Source organism: Bos taurus, chromosome 2 (genome assembly GCF_002263795.3).
Source record: "Bos taurus isolate L1 Dominette 01449 registration number 42190680 breed Hereford chromosome 2, ARS-UCD2.0, whole genome shotgun sequence".
Lineage (NCBI taxonomy): Eukaryota > Metazoa > Chordata > Mammalia > Artiodactyla > Bovidae > Bos > Bos taurus.
This window is the reverse complement of record NC_037329.1, coordinates 115,256,022-115,272,417: the sequence shown is the minus strand read 5'-3', so window position 1 is coordinate 115,272,417 and position 16,396 is coordinate 115,256,022. Positions and strand designations below refer to the sequence as shown.

Below are 16,396 nucleotides of genomic sequence, written 5' to 3'. Positions count from 1 at the left end.
AATGAAAAGAATAAGAGGACTATAATCAGTATATAGATGTGTGTGTATGCACATGCGGTGATTCAAATTTACTGTAAAGCTTTGATTCAGATTGAAAAAGACAACATTCCTTTCTTTTTTGGCAATTAATTCATCATTTGTCCTTCTGTTATTAAAATTTGCTCCATCTTTAATTTTGCAGTCTTCTGTAAACCCAAGTCACTGTATATTTGTGTTAGAAAACTCTACTTAAGGCTCACCCACCACTCCCCTTACCTTTTTAATCTTTCTTCTTAGGGTCAACCGGGACCAGCAGGGCCACAGGGTCCTATTGGACCCCTGGGACCACCGGGACCCACTGGGATCCCAGGGGAGAAAGGGATGAAAGGTGACAGTGGCCGTCCTGGAGCAGCAGGTGACGTAGGTGACAAGGTAAGCCTCTTCCTAAGTGAAAGGCTCATTAACCACTCACCAGCGTTGCTATACCACATTTTTTTTTTTTTGGTATAATCACAAGTAGTACCTATTTGCACCTTATAAAAATTAAGCCTGAACCCCTCTTGTATAATCAGCCCTTATTTCTAGCCCCCTTTCCAGAGGAGCATGCCTCTCTGGATGTTTTCTAGATACTTAAAGAGAAGAGCATGTCAGGTTTCCCCGGTGGCTCAGTGGTGAAGAATCCGCCTGGCAATGCAGGAGACACGGGTTTGGTCCCTGATCTGGGAAGATCCCACATGCCACAGAGCTACTAAGCCCGTGCACCACTGAGCCTGTGCCCTAGAGTCCAGGAGCCGCATCTGCTGAAGACCACAATCCGGGGAGTCCATGCTCCACAGAAAGAGAAACCACCGCAATGAGAAGCCCGAGCATGACAACTAGAAAGTTATCCCCACTCGCCACAGCTGGAGAAGAGGCTGTGCAGCACAAAGACCCAGCACAATCCCAGATAAAATAAATAAATAAAATGATATGAAAAAGCATGAATGTATCCAGTGAGGAATGGTTTTCTTTATGACTTTTTCAAAAACCTAAATGATATTATGTGTATCATGCTGAGTCTTTTCTTTTTCCACTCAATCACATGGCTTGGAAATCACTCCATATCAATTGATGTAGATTGAACTTATTCCTTTAGAAACTTTGTATAATATGCTATAATATGGAGATAAAACTATTCTTTATTCTCTGCTGAGAATTTGAGATCTTATTGTAGTGCAAGTGTGCAAAAACAGTCCTGTCAATTACCCATGTTTACATTTAAGGTTTTGTTTCTCTGGGATAAAGAGATTCCGGGAAGTTGAATTTCTAAGTATCCAGTATTGTATGCTTTGAACTGATACTGCCATGTTGGCTTCCCAAGTACAAAAAGAAGGAAACACAATGCTGATTTCTAAATGTTGGCATTTGAGCTCCTTAATGTAAAAGTAGATGACAGTGCCCATTAAGGGTTGTTTTTTTTTTAAAGCAAGCCATTAATTACTAATGCTTTTAAGTAAATCAACTGGTTAATCTAATAATTTAGTAACTTTTATATCTTTGTTTTATTTTCTGGGATTTTAGGGTCCAACCGGAGTTCCTGGATTTCCAGGTCTGGATGGGATACCTGTAAGTATCCTTAAGTTTTCTCCATTTTGGGGGGGAAGAGACTCATCAAAGCCTTAAAGTCACATGATCTAATTATTTATATGATATATAGTAACTGAACAAAAGCAACAGCAAATGGCGAACTTTATTTTCTTATTTTCATAAATGGCAGGGTATATGCATTTCAATTTTGTGTAATAACTCTGAGACCAAAACACTTTACTTGAAGAACAAGGTTTTCAAGCAGATTGGAGAAAAACATTTTAGAACATGAGCTAGATATACTTGTCAGCTCAAGTATAATTTTCTGGAAATAAATTTATTCTCATTATGAAATTTTTTATTAGCTGTGAGTCCTAATGGTGGGAGTGGGCTTAAAGCTCTCATTTCTAATGTGAAAATCAAAGGAAAGAAGAGAAAGGTATTTGGCGACAGTTATAATTCATTAGAGTCTTTCTGAGGATTTCAAGGAAGATTTCCTCCCAAATCTCTGAAAATACTCCAAACTAAATGAATTTAAATTAGAGTGTATGAAAATAAATTTATGTCTTCCCAGGTGGTGCTAGGGGTAAAGAACCCATCTGCCAGTGCAGGAGACATAAGAGACATGGGTTCGATCCCTGGGTCAGGAAAATCTCCTGGAGGAAGGCATGGCAACCCACTCCAGTGTTCTTGCCTGGAGAATCCAATGGACAGAGGAGCCTGGCAGGGTTCAGTCCATGAGGTCGCAAGGAGTCCCAAGAGTCGGACATGACTGATGTGACTCAGCATGCACATATGCACTGTACTACATAGTATTTGTGGGTGGGAAAGGAAGATTCACAAAACTGAACAACATGTGAGTCATAAAGGCCATAATCTGGGTATCCATATTGCATAACCGTTTTGTTATGATCAGTTCAGTTCAGTCGCTCAGTCATGTCCGATTCTTTGTGACCCCATGGACTGCAGCACGCCAGGCCTCCCTGTCCATCACCAACTCCCGGAGTTTACTCAAACTCATGTCCATTGAGTCGGTGATGCCATCCAACCATCTCATCCTCTGTCGTCCCTTTCTCCTCCTGCCTTCAATCTTTATATTCTTGCAAAAATACTCACCTATAACTTTGTTTTCTGTAGGGGCACCCAGGGCCTCCTGGATCCAGAGGCAGACCTGGCATAGATGGCTACAATGGCTCAAGAGGTGATCCAGGGATTCCAGGAGAAAGAGGAGCTCTTGGCCCACGAGGGCCCCCAGTAAGAGAGCCACAGCTCATTTTAGTGGGAATCAAGTGAAAAGAGCCTCCAGTGGGAACAGAATTGATGTGTTCAAGAAACAGAGTTATTACAAGTATCCCAGGAGCCTGGTGAACAGATGGGGGGTGACTGGAGGATAAGAACAGAGAGTTGACATGACAGCTCTCTCAGTAGCTGACATGGGGCCTTGTAGACTGTGGAAGGAAGCTGGGTTTTCTTTTCCATGACATGGGAAGACACTGGATGGTTTTAAGGAAGGAAGTGATCTGATCTGACTGATGTTCTACCAAGATGCTTCTGGTTGCTGGATAGAGAATGGATAGTAGGGGAAGGGAGGCCGGTTAGCAAAACTGAGGTTGTTTATCCTTCAGGGTTCACTGCAGCCACTTAAACCCCTCTAGGTATTTCAAACAGAAAGGAATTTAATACAGGGAATTTGGCACTTAATATAACAGTTGGAGGATTAAAACTCTGGGGTCACTGCAAGATTTCAGGGGCTCACACATAGCTGAGATCCAGAAGTTAGAAGCCACTCCTGCACCTCAACCACTACCTCTTATCCCCACTTCAAGACACCAACAAACACTTAGGTTTCTACCTTCCTGCTTGGCAGCATCAACAGTACCAGAAGAGGATATTTTGTTCATTTCTGCCTCCCAAATCTCAGAAGTACATCTCCCAGGTGGACCCTACTTCACAGCCAGCTGCAAAGCAGTCTGGGAAATGTAGTGTTTAGCTTTCTAGCCCCCATTATGCAAAATAAATAAATAAATGACAGGAGTTTGGAGTGGAGGTTCAGAAATAGTTGACAATATCCAGCACTTAAGAGGCCTTTACTGCTCTTAGTGCTTTTTATTTCCTTCAAATGTTTGTGCTTTTATTTAAATGTAACTTTAGTAAGAATGACTCTTTCCTCTACCACGTATATCGCATTTCTCTCTTTTCTCACTTAAAGACTGGAGATGATTAGGCCTTTCAAAACTGATTTTCTGTGGCTGTTTTTCAGCCTTTCTGCTTCCCTAATTAAATATCATCACCCACAATTCCTTATAAAAGGTTTTCTCATCACCACCAGTCATCTTACTTTCTTCTATGTATTTTCCTTTTGTTCCAGATCCTAGTGGAAATGGTCTGAACACAGAACTTAAAAAAGAATTTCCATAGTCACCTTTTTCTTGTGGTATCAAGTAACACAACTGACTTCCATGGTTAAGCTTCTCAACCACCATTTATTTTCAAACTCAACCCCTTGAATATGCAAGTGCAGTCTGGTGAATGCACATTTCTTAAGATCTTCAAGTTGGATCACACCACATTCTACTGAGCGTCCATGAACATTCAAGAGAGCAGGATTCTCAATTTTAGCTTTAACACAGCAGGTTCTTCTGATCACATACTGAAGTTTGTCATAATGGTCTCTTTGTAAAGTGATTTTTTTTTTCCCTTGACCCATTTTATACATGGGCGGTCCTCACTTTGCACAGGAGTTGAGACTTTAATAATGGCATGCAATCCGAAGGCACACAAAGCAACCTTAACATCCAATGGGAAAATTACTGTTATTCCATGACCTAAATATATAGGGGTAATTTTAAAACTTAATATTTATTTATCACATTATAATCTAAAACATTAGAAACATTGAGAATTAAAGGGTTTTCTTTCTTTGTAAAAACTTGTCAAAGACAGTTTGAATTGGGCTTGCCTTCTCCTGGTCCTGTAACTTAGGACATGAAGTGGAGGGGTTTTCTGTGCTTTGGTGAATATCACCCTCTTTTCCAAGTTTGGACCAGCTTCCAGTGTGGTGAAATATCTCTAAGAGTTTCTGTAACATGAGGTTCTTCTGTCTGTGTCACTTCCTCTGGTACGTCTTCATTCTTTTGGTCACAGCTGCTTCCTTCTTTTGCGTGGATATGTTTATCTTCGCTGAATTCCTCTGGCTTGAATGACAGTAGTGACAGCACTCTCACAAGGGCTCTTTTTCCCATAACGCCACTTACATTCTGTTTGAATTTCGCCTCCAGTATTAGCGTTTTTCACTCCCTTTTCATCTTTGTTGGCCAGTCCTCTCTGTCAATGACTTATTTTCATGAAATGTCACTTGGGTGTGTCACTGGGAGGGAAGCAGGGGGCAACACAGCTACACACTTCGCTGTCTCTGTGTGAGCTAACAGATGTTAGTGACTGGGCACTGGTAGACTTTGAGAGGAGTGATACGATCAGCTGGTGATCTTGATTCACCGGTTACTTATATAGCGATCTGTGGACCATTGAGCTAGCAGTGATGTTTGTGTTTTATGCGTTGACTCAGTTAATACACAATGGTAACTGAAATTTGAAGCCACTGGTTGGAGGACTGGTGTGATATAACTTATTTGTGGAACTGAAACACACATATTGGAACTGTGAGAAGCAACACTTGTCTGTATAAGCGAATCTGATGTCTCAAGGAAACTGATGGTGTAATTTACCACGAAACTCTAGTTATCTCCTTTTGGAAGCAAAGTCAAACACTCTCCTAACAGGGATTAACTTTGAAACCTGTATGTGCTTCATAGAAATTTGATATAATGGCACCTCACTCCAATATTCTTGCCTGGAAAATTCCATAGACAGAGGAGCCTGGCAGGCTATAGCCCAAGGGGTCACAAAGAGTCAGACACGACTGAGTGACTGAGCAACCACCTTATGATGTATTAAGATATTAAGTAGGACATTAAGATGGAGAAGGAAATGGCAACCCACTCCAGTGTTCTTGCCTGGAGAATCCCAGGGACGGGGGAGCCTGGTGGGCTGCTATCTATGGGGTCGCACAGAGTCGGACACGACTGAAGTGACTTAGCAGTAGCAGTAGCAGGACATTAAGATATTAAATAGGGAAACTTTGGGGTGAAAGTACATTAAGGTGTTTTGATCACTTTTAAAAATTACTCTAAGTAAACAAACTTGCAGCTACATGCAAAAACCTTCTAAAAGAAACAGGTTATTTTTTAAAAAAGCTAATCTAAAGGGTACCTAAGCTCTGTTTTGAATACAAATAGTTAAATGGATAAAATAATTTTTTTGCTATTTCTGGGGCATAAATTATTAACTGACAACTTCAATGTTATTTACTTATAAGAATAATCCAAGTACTATATACATTATGTTGTAAGGAAAAATGCAATTTTTCTGCTGAATAATAAGCAAATAGCTATAAATATATTAGCATTATGTATAACCTATATAAATATATAATGTATTTATAATGTATAATAAATATTTTAATATGTTTATGAATATATTAGTAGATATTCCATCTTAGGAGATTCCTTAATCTTAAGCAAATATTAAATAAGTATATATGAGTAACTGAGGATGATAATAATAATGAGAATAAAATAATCTCCACTAGTGAAATATGATTATAACAGTAATTTTATTGGTAATATTTCAGTTGCTAAAGAAAATACAGAAATAGTAATATGCTCTTTTCCTCTCTCAAGTGAATATTTTGTTTTCAGGGCCTTCCTGGAGAAAAAGGAGAAAAAGGAAATTCAGTGTTCATTTTAGGTGCCACTAAAGGTATGCAGGTAAGTGCTATGATCAGGGTGGATTTCAAATGAATTTTTTTCCATACAGGTAAACCCATGCAGAAAACACATGGCCTGAGATTTCCTTTGGAATGCTACAACATGGATGAACCCTGTGGTCATTATGCTGAGTGGAATAAACCGGTCAAAAAAGGACACAAAAGGGGTGATTTCCACTTAGAGGAGATTCTTACAGTAGTTGGATTCATAAAGTTGGGGAGCAGAATGGTGCTTGTCAGGGACTGGAGGGAGGAGGACTAGGCAGCTCATATTTAGTTGGTACAAAGTTTCCACTGAAGAAATGAAAAGTTTTGACAATGGAAGCTGGTGATGGTTATATAACATGATGAATGTATTTAATGCCACAGAACTGTGCACTTAAAAATGATTGAAATATTAAATTTTACCGTATGAATGTTTTACAATGTATTTTACATTTTGCGGGGGTGGGGGCAGGGGGGAAGCTCGTATTCAAGAGAATATACACTCCTTGATTTTTTTAAAGTAGGTAAAGTCTCAGGACAGAGTCACGAAACGGTAGATGAGCACAAAACAGGTCTGAGAAAATTGCAACACAGATTCCCTTTACACCTGCTCTGGGGTGATAACAAAGCGTCTGTTAAGGCAGCCAAGCTCTGCCAATCAGAAGAGAGATGGTTAAACGCTGATGAAATGGAACCGTTCAAGTGAGGATTTAGAAATGAAAGATGAAATCCTCTTTTAAAAAATTCATAATTTATTTTTATTGGAGTATAGTTGCTTTACAATGTTGTGTTAGCCTCCACTGTACAACAAAGGGAATCAGCCATATGTACACATATTCCCTCCCTCGGGGGCCTGCCCTCCCACCCCGCCTCCCATCCCTCCCCTCCAGGTCATCACAGAGCACCAAGCCCAGCCTCTGTGGTTACGGCAGCTTCCCCCTAGCTATCTCTTTTACGCCTGGTAGTGAATATATCTCAGTCCTGATCTCCCAGTTCGTGCCACCCTCCACGTGGACACGGGTCCGTTCTGTACGCTGCCGTCTCTATTCCCGCCCTGCAAATGGTTCCACGTCCTCACACCTTCACGTCCTCACACCTTTCCCTGGTGTTGGTTGGTTTCGAATGAGTAGAAGTGCAGTTCGGGGCTTAAGACTAAAACCAGGAAAGCACCTCCACAGAGCTCTATCCACAGCTGTCTGTTCTGTGCTGACAAACTGAGCAAACTGCACAGACTGTCCAGATAATTCCTGCGTGTGTGTGTTTCTTCTTTCACGTCCTGTGTGTTTGAGGGGAACAGTGTTGCTCTTCTAATGCGTTGTACCGCTACTGTTGCAGGGCGACAGAGGGGACCCAGGACCTCCCGGCTCACCAGTAAGTCCTTGGGGCAGGCCCTGAGCTTCCGTTTGCTCCTCAAATAACCTATGGTCCCCACTAGTAGGTTAGTAGGTCCCCACTAGCAAGACAGGTTACCTAGATTTGCAGGGCCCGCTCAGTACAAAATGAAAATGTAGGTCTCTTGTTCAAAAATTATTACAAATTTCAAGATGATGACAGCAGAGCTTTAAATCAAACACAAGGCCCTTTGTGACTGCACTGATCACAGGCTCAAGGGGCCATCCTTGAATCTCAGCTGGCTCCTGCTTCTCTGCCTCTTCTGTCTTGCAGTGACCATTTGGTATTGCTCAGGTAGCCACAGTCACTTTTAGGAAAATGTACCTCTTTGAAACTACCTAAATCATGTATGTCCAGTGAAAGCAATTTTTGCCTGCTGAATCAGTAATTGTATATTGTGTTTAATATTTTTCACCATCCTCATGTTCCTGGAATTTGTAATTCAGTGATTAGACTTGTTCCAATTCATCAGTGTTCACAAGACTAAAGCGGAAAGCAATTTTGCCTCCTAATGGTTCACCGTAATTTCATTTGGTTACTTCTGGCTGTTGATGGGATTATTTCCCAGGTTGGTTCTCTTCCTACTCGGGAAGCTCATTGCAATGTTTTCAATGAGATACCTCAGTATCAATGTTAAAATAAGTAGCAGTTCATCCTCTAGGAGAGAGGAATGCCACTGCATGCTCACAAATCATCGGATGTGGGCAGGGTGAGCTGGAGAACAGAGTGCCTCTGTACATACTTCTAGAATTGCCCAGCTATTACCCTTCCTTGTGAATTTGTGTATCATGCCACAACTTAACATGTTCCAGAAAATTGTTTAAGGCTGAATTGTCTTGATCTTGAATTGGGGACATTCCTATTCACGTTGATCCTTTAGGCATGTTGAAAGAATAGAGTATAACTACATTAATATTTTAATTTAATGTTCAGTTCAGTCACTCAGTCGTGTCTGACTCTTTGTGACCCCATGGACTGCAGCACACCAGGCCTCCCTGTCTATCACCAACTCCCGGAGTTTACTCAGACTCATGTCCACTGAGTTGGTGATGCCATCCAACCATCTCATCTTCTGTTGTCCCCTTCTCCTCGCACCTTCAATCTTTCTCAGCATGAGGGTCTTTTCCAATGAGTCAGTTCTTTGCATCAGGTGGCCAAAGGATTGGAGTTTCAGCTTCAGCATCGGTCTTTCCAATGAATATTCAGGACCTATTTCCTTTAGGGTGGGCTCGTTGTATCTCCTTGCAGTCCAAGGGACTCTCAAGAGTCTTCTCTAACACCACAGTTCAAAAGCATCAATTCTTCAGCCCTCAGCTTTCTTCACAGTCCAACTCTCACATCCATACATGACCACTGGAAAAAACATAGCTTTGAGTAGATGGACCTTTGTTGGCAAAGTAATGTCTCTGCTTTTTAATATGCTGTCTAGGTTGGTCATAATTTTTCTTCCAAGGAGTAAGAGTATCTTAATTTCATGGCTGCAGTCACCATCTGCAGTGATTTTGGAGCCCCCCAAAATAAAGTCTCTCACTGTTTCCACTGTTTCCCCATCTATTTGCCATGAAGTGATGGGACTGGATGCCATGATCTTCATTTTCTGAATGTTGAGTTTTAAGTCAACTTTTTCACTCTCCTCTTTAACTTTCATCAAGAGTCTCTTTAGTTCTTCACTTTCTGCCATAAGCATGGTGTCATCTGCATATCTGAGTTTATTATTTCTCCCGGCAATTAAAAGCATCTTGATGTCTATTAAAGTTATATGTAGAACAAGTTTTCTTTGATCTCTGGGTCTTAATTTAGTCTCAAATGTAGGGGTCAGGCACCCCCACCTGAGCACTGCTCCCTTCCTGCTCTGTGCCTTTTTCCCAGCTGTGTCAGGGCTGCTGTCCAGGACCACTCAGGAGGGCAGGTGTGTCTAGAACTGACTTCTCCTAGGTCTTTATCTACCTGGGATTACATGCAGCTCTTGCAAGAACAGTGCTTATAGTTTTTAGTAACAAAGGCATTGATTTTTCTCTTGTTTAGGGATCAAGGGGAGTGAGAGGCCCAGCAGGCCCAGTGGGGTACCCAGGAGAGCCCGGGTTAGCAGTAAGTACCGCATTGCTGATGCTGTTCCTCTAGAAGCCCCGACTTGACGTTTAAATAAAGCAGAAGAAAGCAGAATTGCAGTCTTGGGTCAGGCAGAGGTGGGTCCTTTGTGAGACCTGATGAATCAGCGCACACCCACCATTATGAGTGCGAGTCCATTCTGAAGCACAGATCCCCCCTGGTGGTGGCATTGGGGTGGGGGACAAGCAGCCCAGCTGTGGTAGGAAGTCCATTGTGCGTGTTTCAAAATTAAGGGTTTCCTAAAGAAGAGCTTGGGACACCCAACAAGGACACGTTCAGATTTCTGTGACTGATGAGTGATTTGTGTGTTTTTGCTGTTGATTTAGGGACCTCCAGGCCCCCCTGGGAGTCCAGGCTTAAAGGTAGGCAGCCATGAGTCACATACACAAGTAATGTCCATGTCCAACAAGACAAGTGACCACTGATGTTTGTCAGAATCATGTCTTCCCTCTTTTTAAAATTCCCAGAGTATTTAATAAATCGTTGTTTAGTCACTTAGTCACGTCTGACTCTTTTGCGATGCCATGGACTGCAGCCCCCCAGGCTCCTCTGTCCATGGGATTTCCCAGGCAAGAATACTGGAGTTGGAGTGGGTTGTGATTTCCTTCTCTAGGGGATCTTCCCAAGTCAAGGATCGAACCCAGGTCTCCTGCATTGCAGGCAGATTCTTTACCACTGAGCCACTGGGGAAGCCCTATTTAACACTTCAACAAATTACCTAACCAGAAGTCTTACTTGCTTGTAGTTATTCTTTAATATTCAAAGGCAATGAGTTTCTGTTTTGTTTTCTTTTCCAGGGTAATCCTGGCGTGGGAGTAAAGGGGCAAATGGGAGACCCGGTAAGAGTCCCATTTTGCATGGAGGAGCAGGTGTTAAAATGCATGAACTGCCCGTGTCTAGGAGGCTGTTCTGATTATCACTTAACCTGTGTTCATCCTCTCATCACTGCCCACTTTTGTGGCCAAGGATTTGTCTTCACTGACTTATTAAGTTACCCTTACCCTTGGCCATAGAGTGATAGTTCTGACAAAATCTAATAGTAAATTCAAATTAATTTATATGACACACTTCCTCCTAGGCTAAAGAGATGGAATGATTCTGGGAATGCATCCAGAGTAACAATTATGTTTAATTACAGATTTGTTTGACTTAATTTTACAAATTTCATCAGAATCTGAAACTTCACACATAAGTAAAAACATAAACAGCTGCAATCCAAGGCATTTAGCCACACGTTCTTCCACTCCCTCCACCCCTCATACTTATAGTCCTTTCTGCTGAAGTAGGACACTAAATAAGGACAAGCTTCAGCAAAGTGCTTTATGGTGGCTGTTCATCAAGAAGCAATCTGCAGTGTTTAAGAGTTGGTGAGGGGCTCTTTTAAAAAAAATATTTATTTATTTGGCTGTGTTGGGTCTTAGTTGCAGCGCGTGGGACTGTGGTTTTGTCATGTGGGATCTTTCACTGCAGCTTGTGGGCTCAGTAGTTGCAGACTGAGGCTTTCGAGCTCGGTAGTCGCAGATTGCAGGCTTAGTTGCTTCCAGCATGTGGGATGCTAGTTCCCCAACCAGGAATCGAACCTGTATCCCCTGGGTTGTAAAGTAGATTCTTAACCACTGGACCGTCAGGGTAGTCTCTGGTGAGCGGCTCTTTCAACAACTCTGCGTAAAAAGACACTGAGCATCCACCCTGTTCCAGGCTAGGTTTGGTGCTGGGGGTGGGGCTTTAGTGAGACAGACCTGATCCCCCCTCTCATGGGGTCCCAGCATGGTTGGGTAAGTTACTGTACATCCATTTAACAGAAGGACACACTTGCCAAAAATATATTGGAAGACATCATGATGTGGGGAAGAGCAATGCTAAGCAGAAAGTGCAGGTGACAAAGGGCTAAGCTCAACTTTGTAAAACCAGAACAACAACAAAAATTATTGAAATCTACATGTAGAGTAGGATTTCTCAACCTTCACAATACTAATGTATTATCATGGGGCTGTCCTGTGCAAAGTAGGATGTTTAGCAGCATCCCTGGCCTCTACCTACTAGATGTTGGTAAGATTCCTTCCGCTTCATTGTGACAACTGAATATGTCAAATGCTCTTGCCAAATGTTCCTGAAGGGAAGCACATCCAAACTCTCCCCTCCCTCTCCATGCCCCCCCACTCCCAATCTTGAGAACCACTAACTTAGAGAAATGACTGGGTGAAAAATAGATGAAAACAATGTTTTCCAAACTTGGAATATGTTTGTCAGAACCCCTAAACCTGTGCACCCCATTTTGAGAAATGTCACACAGTGAGGAAGCATTGCCAAGTTAGGGAAGTCAGCACCAACATAGTTGCATGGTTTGCAAACTCAGGCCATTACTCCTATGCTGCTGCTGCTGCTGCTAAGTTGCTTCAGTCGTGTCTGACTCTGTGCGACCCCATAGACGGCAGCCCACCAGGCTCCCCCGTCCCTGGGATTCTCCAGGCAAGAACACTGGAGTGGGTTGCCATTTCCTACTCCAATGCATGAAAGTGAAAAGTGAAAGTGCAGTCGCTCAGTCGTGTCCGACCCTCAGTGACCCCATGGACTGCAGCCTGCCAGGCTCCTCTGTCCAGGGGATTTTCCAGGCAAGAGTACTGGAGTGGGGTAACGTGGAAATATTTGACTATGAGGTGGCTGTTCAAATTATCCACTATACGCTTTTAAAAATTTCTTTTGGATTGTTAAGTAAATAAAGGCATAATTTTGAAATGTTGGTGCAGAGCTCTCACAATGCCCAAGACCATGTTGCCCACTCCATTTTTAGAGCAGACTGTCCTAAATGGTTGTTACTCATGTTTTCATAGGGGATATGATTATGGATCATTTACATTTTGTTCTTTATAATTTATCTTTCTGTACTTTTGACTTAAATGAATATACAGTACTGTCACAACATTATAAAAAAGAACCAGTAGCATGACCAACATTTGGAAGAGGCTCCTTGCTTGCCAGCCCATATGGGTTTTGTAGTTTTATTCCAGTTACAGGAATAAGTATCGTTATCTTACCAATCCATATTATGTATTTATTAAGTAAGCAAATACACAGTGTTTATGCATTTGTTCAATTACTTATTCATGCAACAGACGCCACTAGGATGGCTGCTACACCCTCACTGTGTCAGGCATTAGGGCACATCACGAGAAACAAACTGAACCCACATCCCTAACCTCCTGGTTCTCTATAGTTTCCCAGGTGTGGGTGGGAATTGAATTATTGGTTATATTTTTTCATTTACTTTGCAGAAAGTAATAAGCATTTTATGTGCATTATCTATTCAATAAAAGAATACTTTGAGGCAGGCAGTATTATATTCCCCATTTCACAGAGAAAGAGAGAAAGATTTTGAGGAGTTAAGGATAAGGAGATTTTAAGAAACTTGCCTAAAGGATCCCAGTCTAGTAAGGGCCTATTTCTACACACAGGTGACAACCTGACCTATCACCTGTTTTTAACACAAGAGGGAAGATAATTCCAGGTGCAAAATATTAGAAATATTTAGAAAAGTATGAAATAACTATCTTCTAATTAAGGGTGTGTTTTGGTTGTATTGTGGCAAAACCAATCCAAGGAACATTTTTTTCTTGTAGAGAACATCTCTAATGACCCAAATGAAAACTTTTGATTCATGATTTCCTACAAAGAGATGTAAAATATATTAATGAACTAGATATAACCTAAGTCAAACCAAAGTGGAATAACTCAGTAAGTGATAATATATTATTATGACAGATTATTGCATAGGTGTTGAAAATCAGGTTTTTTTTAAAAGAATTTCTAGTATAATAGGAAAATGTACAAAAAATATTGTTGTAAAATATATTAAATGACTTAACATTTTAATAAAATATAAAAATATAAACTGTATTCTATATTTAAATGACATTATATAGTTTTACTAGTTTTATAATATATTTTAATATGTTTAACACACCATTTAGTCACATATACACGTGTGTGCACATGCATATTATGCACATATATGTATATGTATACATGTGTATATACACGAACATATACAAGCACACGCACACCAAAAGAACTGTACCAAAGTTTTCATAAATATTGTCTCTGGATAGTAGGATTATGGATCACTTTTATTTTTTTAATTCATTTTAACAATAAGTACGTATTATTTATGAAAAACAATAAACATTTAAAATTCAGTGACATATTTGCCAAGTTTTTTATTTTAAATCCATGATACATGTTACACAGGATTATAAGCATTATATCACAGTTATGAAAAGCTTCTTTGTTTCAAATTTCAGTTCAAAATAAAGTTAAAAATGGCATTCTTATTATCTTGATTTTTTTTTTTTCAAGGGTGAGGTTGGCCAACAAGGTTCTCCGGGGCCCACTCTGTTGGTGCAGCCACCTGATTCTGGTCTCTATAAAGGAGAAAAGGTAATTCTTAACTCATATGATACTTTGATAGCTGACGTTTTCTGAACACGTTCCCATGCCAGCAAAGAGCTGAGTACCTACGTGCCACACTGCCTCCATCCCAAGACTTCACCGATTGGTACTATTATTAGCTCCACTATACAGAGCTGAAAAAAGGAGGCTTGGGAAGGTTTACCAGTGTTCTCAAGTATACCCAGCTGTTGAGTTGCAGACCTAGCTTGGGCTGCAAATGGTGACATGTCCTCCAGGATCTAGTTCCCCATTCGTGTCTTTGATATGGTGGCTGAAAAGACCACTGGAAATCCAGTTGTCCTTTAGATGTTACATATGGATCTGATGCTTGGGTAATTGAAAAGGTGACAGCTGCATACATAATAGACTCTTGGCAAATGTTAATTCCTTTGTCAGCCTCCAGCACTGATGTTACTGATGCCACGTGCAAATTCTCCTATCAGTTTTCAGTCACTGGATTCAATTTCACTATGTTGTTCAAAATGAGCCTCTCCTCTCAACAGTTATATTGCATCTCCTGCCCTGGTTCCATGGTGGCTCCCTCCCCACCGCCCCTCCTCCACGCCCCATGAGGCTACACTCTCACAGAGAACCAGCCTGAAGAGTGTCAGGTTTAAAGGTGCCCTTGGATCTTAGTTGTTAATTAGCAACAGTTGAAGGGTAATCCTTTATTAAAAGGTTAGGAGAACAATTGTTGAAAGAGGTAATTTCTGAAACAGGTGTAATTCAGTATGTTAAATAAGAGTAAGCAGATTATATTCTTTGTAAATTTTAGGGTATTAAAGGAATGCCTGGAATGACTGGACTTCCTGGACCACCGGGACCCAGGGTAATTTATTCAAATAATGTTAAAAAAATTTGTATGATGTACTATCTTCATTTTTAAAAATTTTACTTGGTTATTATCCTTGCTTTAAATGCTGATCTGTTACTAGAATTTTTCACTATTTTATCATAATCATGTAGGAATACTATTCCAAAATATTCATTTTCTTTAAGTTGATGGCAGTAATTTTTATTTCTTATTTTGTTTTTGCATTCCATATTGCTGAAATATAGTTGCTTAAACCCCTCTAAACGTTGTTATGTCTTTAAGGGAGAGCCTGGTATTGGGAGAAAAGGAGAGAAAGGGATTCCTGGGTTTCCAGGACCTCGGGTAAGGCTCCTTCCTGCTCTCTTGAACTTAAGTGAGTTTGGAGGCATTTCTCTTTCACATTTTTATAAGATTCAATCAATAATTCTGAGAGCTCAAAAGTGGAGATTTTCTCAAAGAGGAGTACTGTCTTGCTCAGCAAGAATTGTGTGATAGCTAAAGGTCCCAGAGCATCCCTTCTGTGCACATCATTTGGATAAAACAGGCAAGCAAAAGATGGGACAATTGGCAGGAAGTAATGGGATCATGGTCAAAGCTCTGATTTTTCCAGTAGTCATATGCAGATGTGAGTGACGGACCATAAAGAAGACTGAGCACTGAAGAATTGATGCGTTTGAACCGTGGTGTTGGAGAAGACTCTTGAGAGTCCCTTAGACTACAGGGAGATCAATAGTAGTCAATCCTAAAGAAAATCAGTCAATCCTAAAGAAAATCAACTCTGAATATTCATCGGAAGGCCTGATACGAAGCTAAAGCTCCAATACTTTGACCACCTGATGTGAAGAGTCAACTCATTGGAAAAGACCCTGATGCTGGGAAAAACTGAGGGCAAACGTGAAGGGAGTGACAGAGGATGAGATGGTTGGATGGCATCCTTGACTCAATGGACATGAGTTTGAGCAAACTCTGGGAGGTAGTGAAGGACAGGGAAGCCTGGCGAGCTGCAGTCCATGGAGTTGCAAAGAGTTGTACACAACTTAGAGCTAAACAATAACAAAAATGGGATCATGACATTTTCTCACTGGCTCAGTGTCAGTGTGATTGTAGCTTGGAATTGTTCAGTTAAGCCTATTTGACAAAAGAAAGTACTGATCTATGGATAGTAGCTAGAAAAAAAAAGTACAGCATCAGGCCTCAACATCTCCATACCTGTCACTAATGGGATCCCCATTCACAGAGTCACAATGAAGGCCAGACCCCAACAGCCATGGACACTGAGT

The 16,396-nt window shown here is 41.0% G+C and overlaps 1 protein-coding gene across 3 annotated transcripts in view; it reads left to right on the top strand.

The window, feature by feature from the left end:
* The window catches only part of COL4A4 (collagen type IV alpha 4 chain), a 158,200-nt gene that overhangs the window by 45,348 nt on the left and 96,456 nt on the right, over positions 1-16,396 (top strand). For all 3 annotated transcript variants that reach the window (XM_059879104.1, XM_024981740.2, NM_001435192.1), the window contains exons 5-15: positions 277-411; positions 1,540-1,584; positions 2,683-2,799; positions 6,303-6,371; positions 7,691-7,726; positions 9,773-9,835; positions 10,183-10,218; positions 10,654-10,695; positions 14,210-14,290; positions 15,078-15,131; positions 15,399-15,458. In XM_059879104.1, coding sequence (XP_059735087.1) covers positions 277-411; positions 1,540-1,584; positions 2,683-2,799; positions 6,303-6,371; positions 7,691-7,726; positions 9,773-9,835; positions 10,183-10,218; positions 10,654-10,695; positions 14,210-14,290; positions 15,078-15,131; positions 15,399-15,458 — 738 coding nt within the window. The remainder of the gene's footprint in view (positions 1-276; positions 412-1,539; positions 1,585-2,682; positions 2,800-6,302; positions 6,372-7,690; positions 7,727-9,772; positions 9,836-10,182; positions 10,219-10,653; positions 10,696-14,209; positions 14,291-15,077; positions 15,132-15,398; positions 15,459-16,396) is intronic.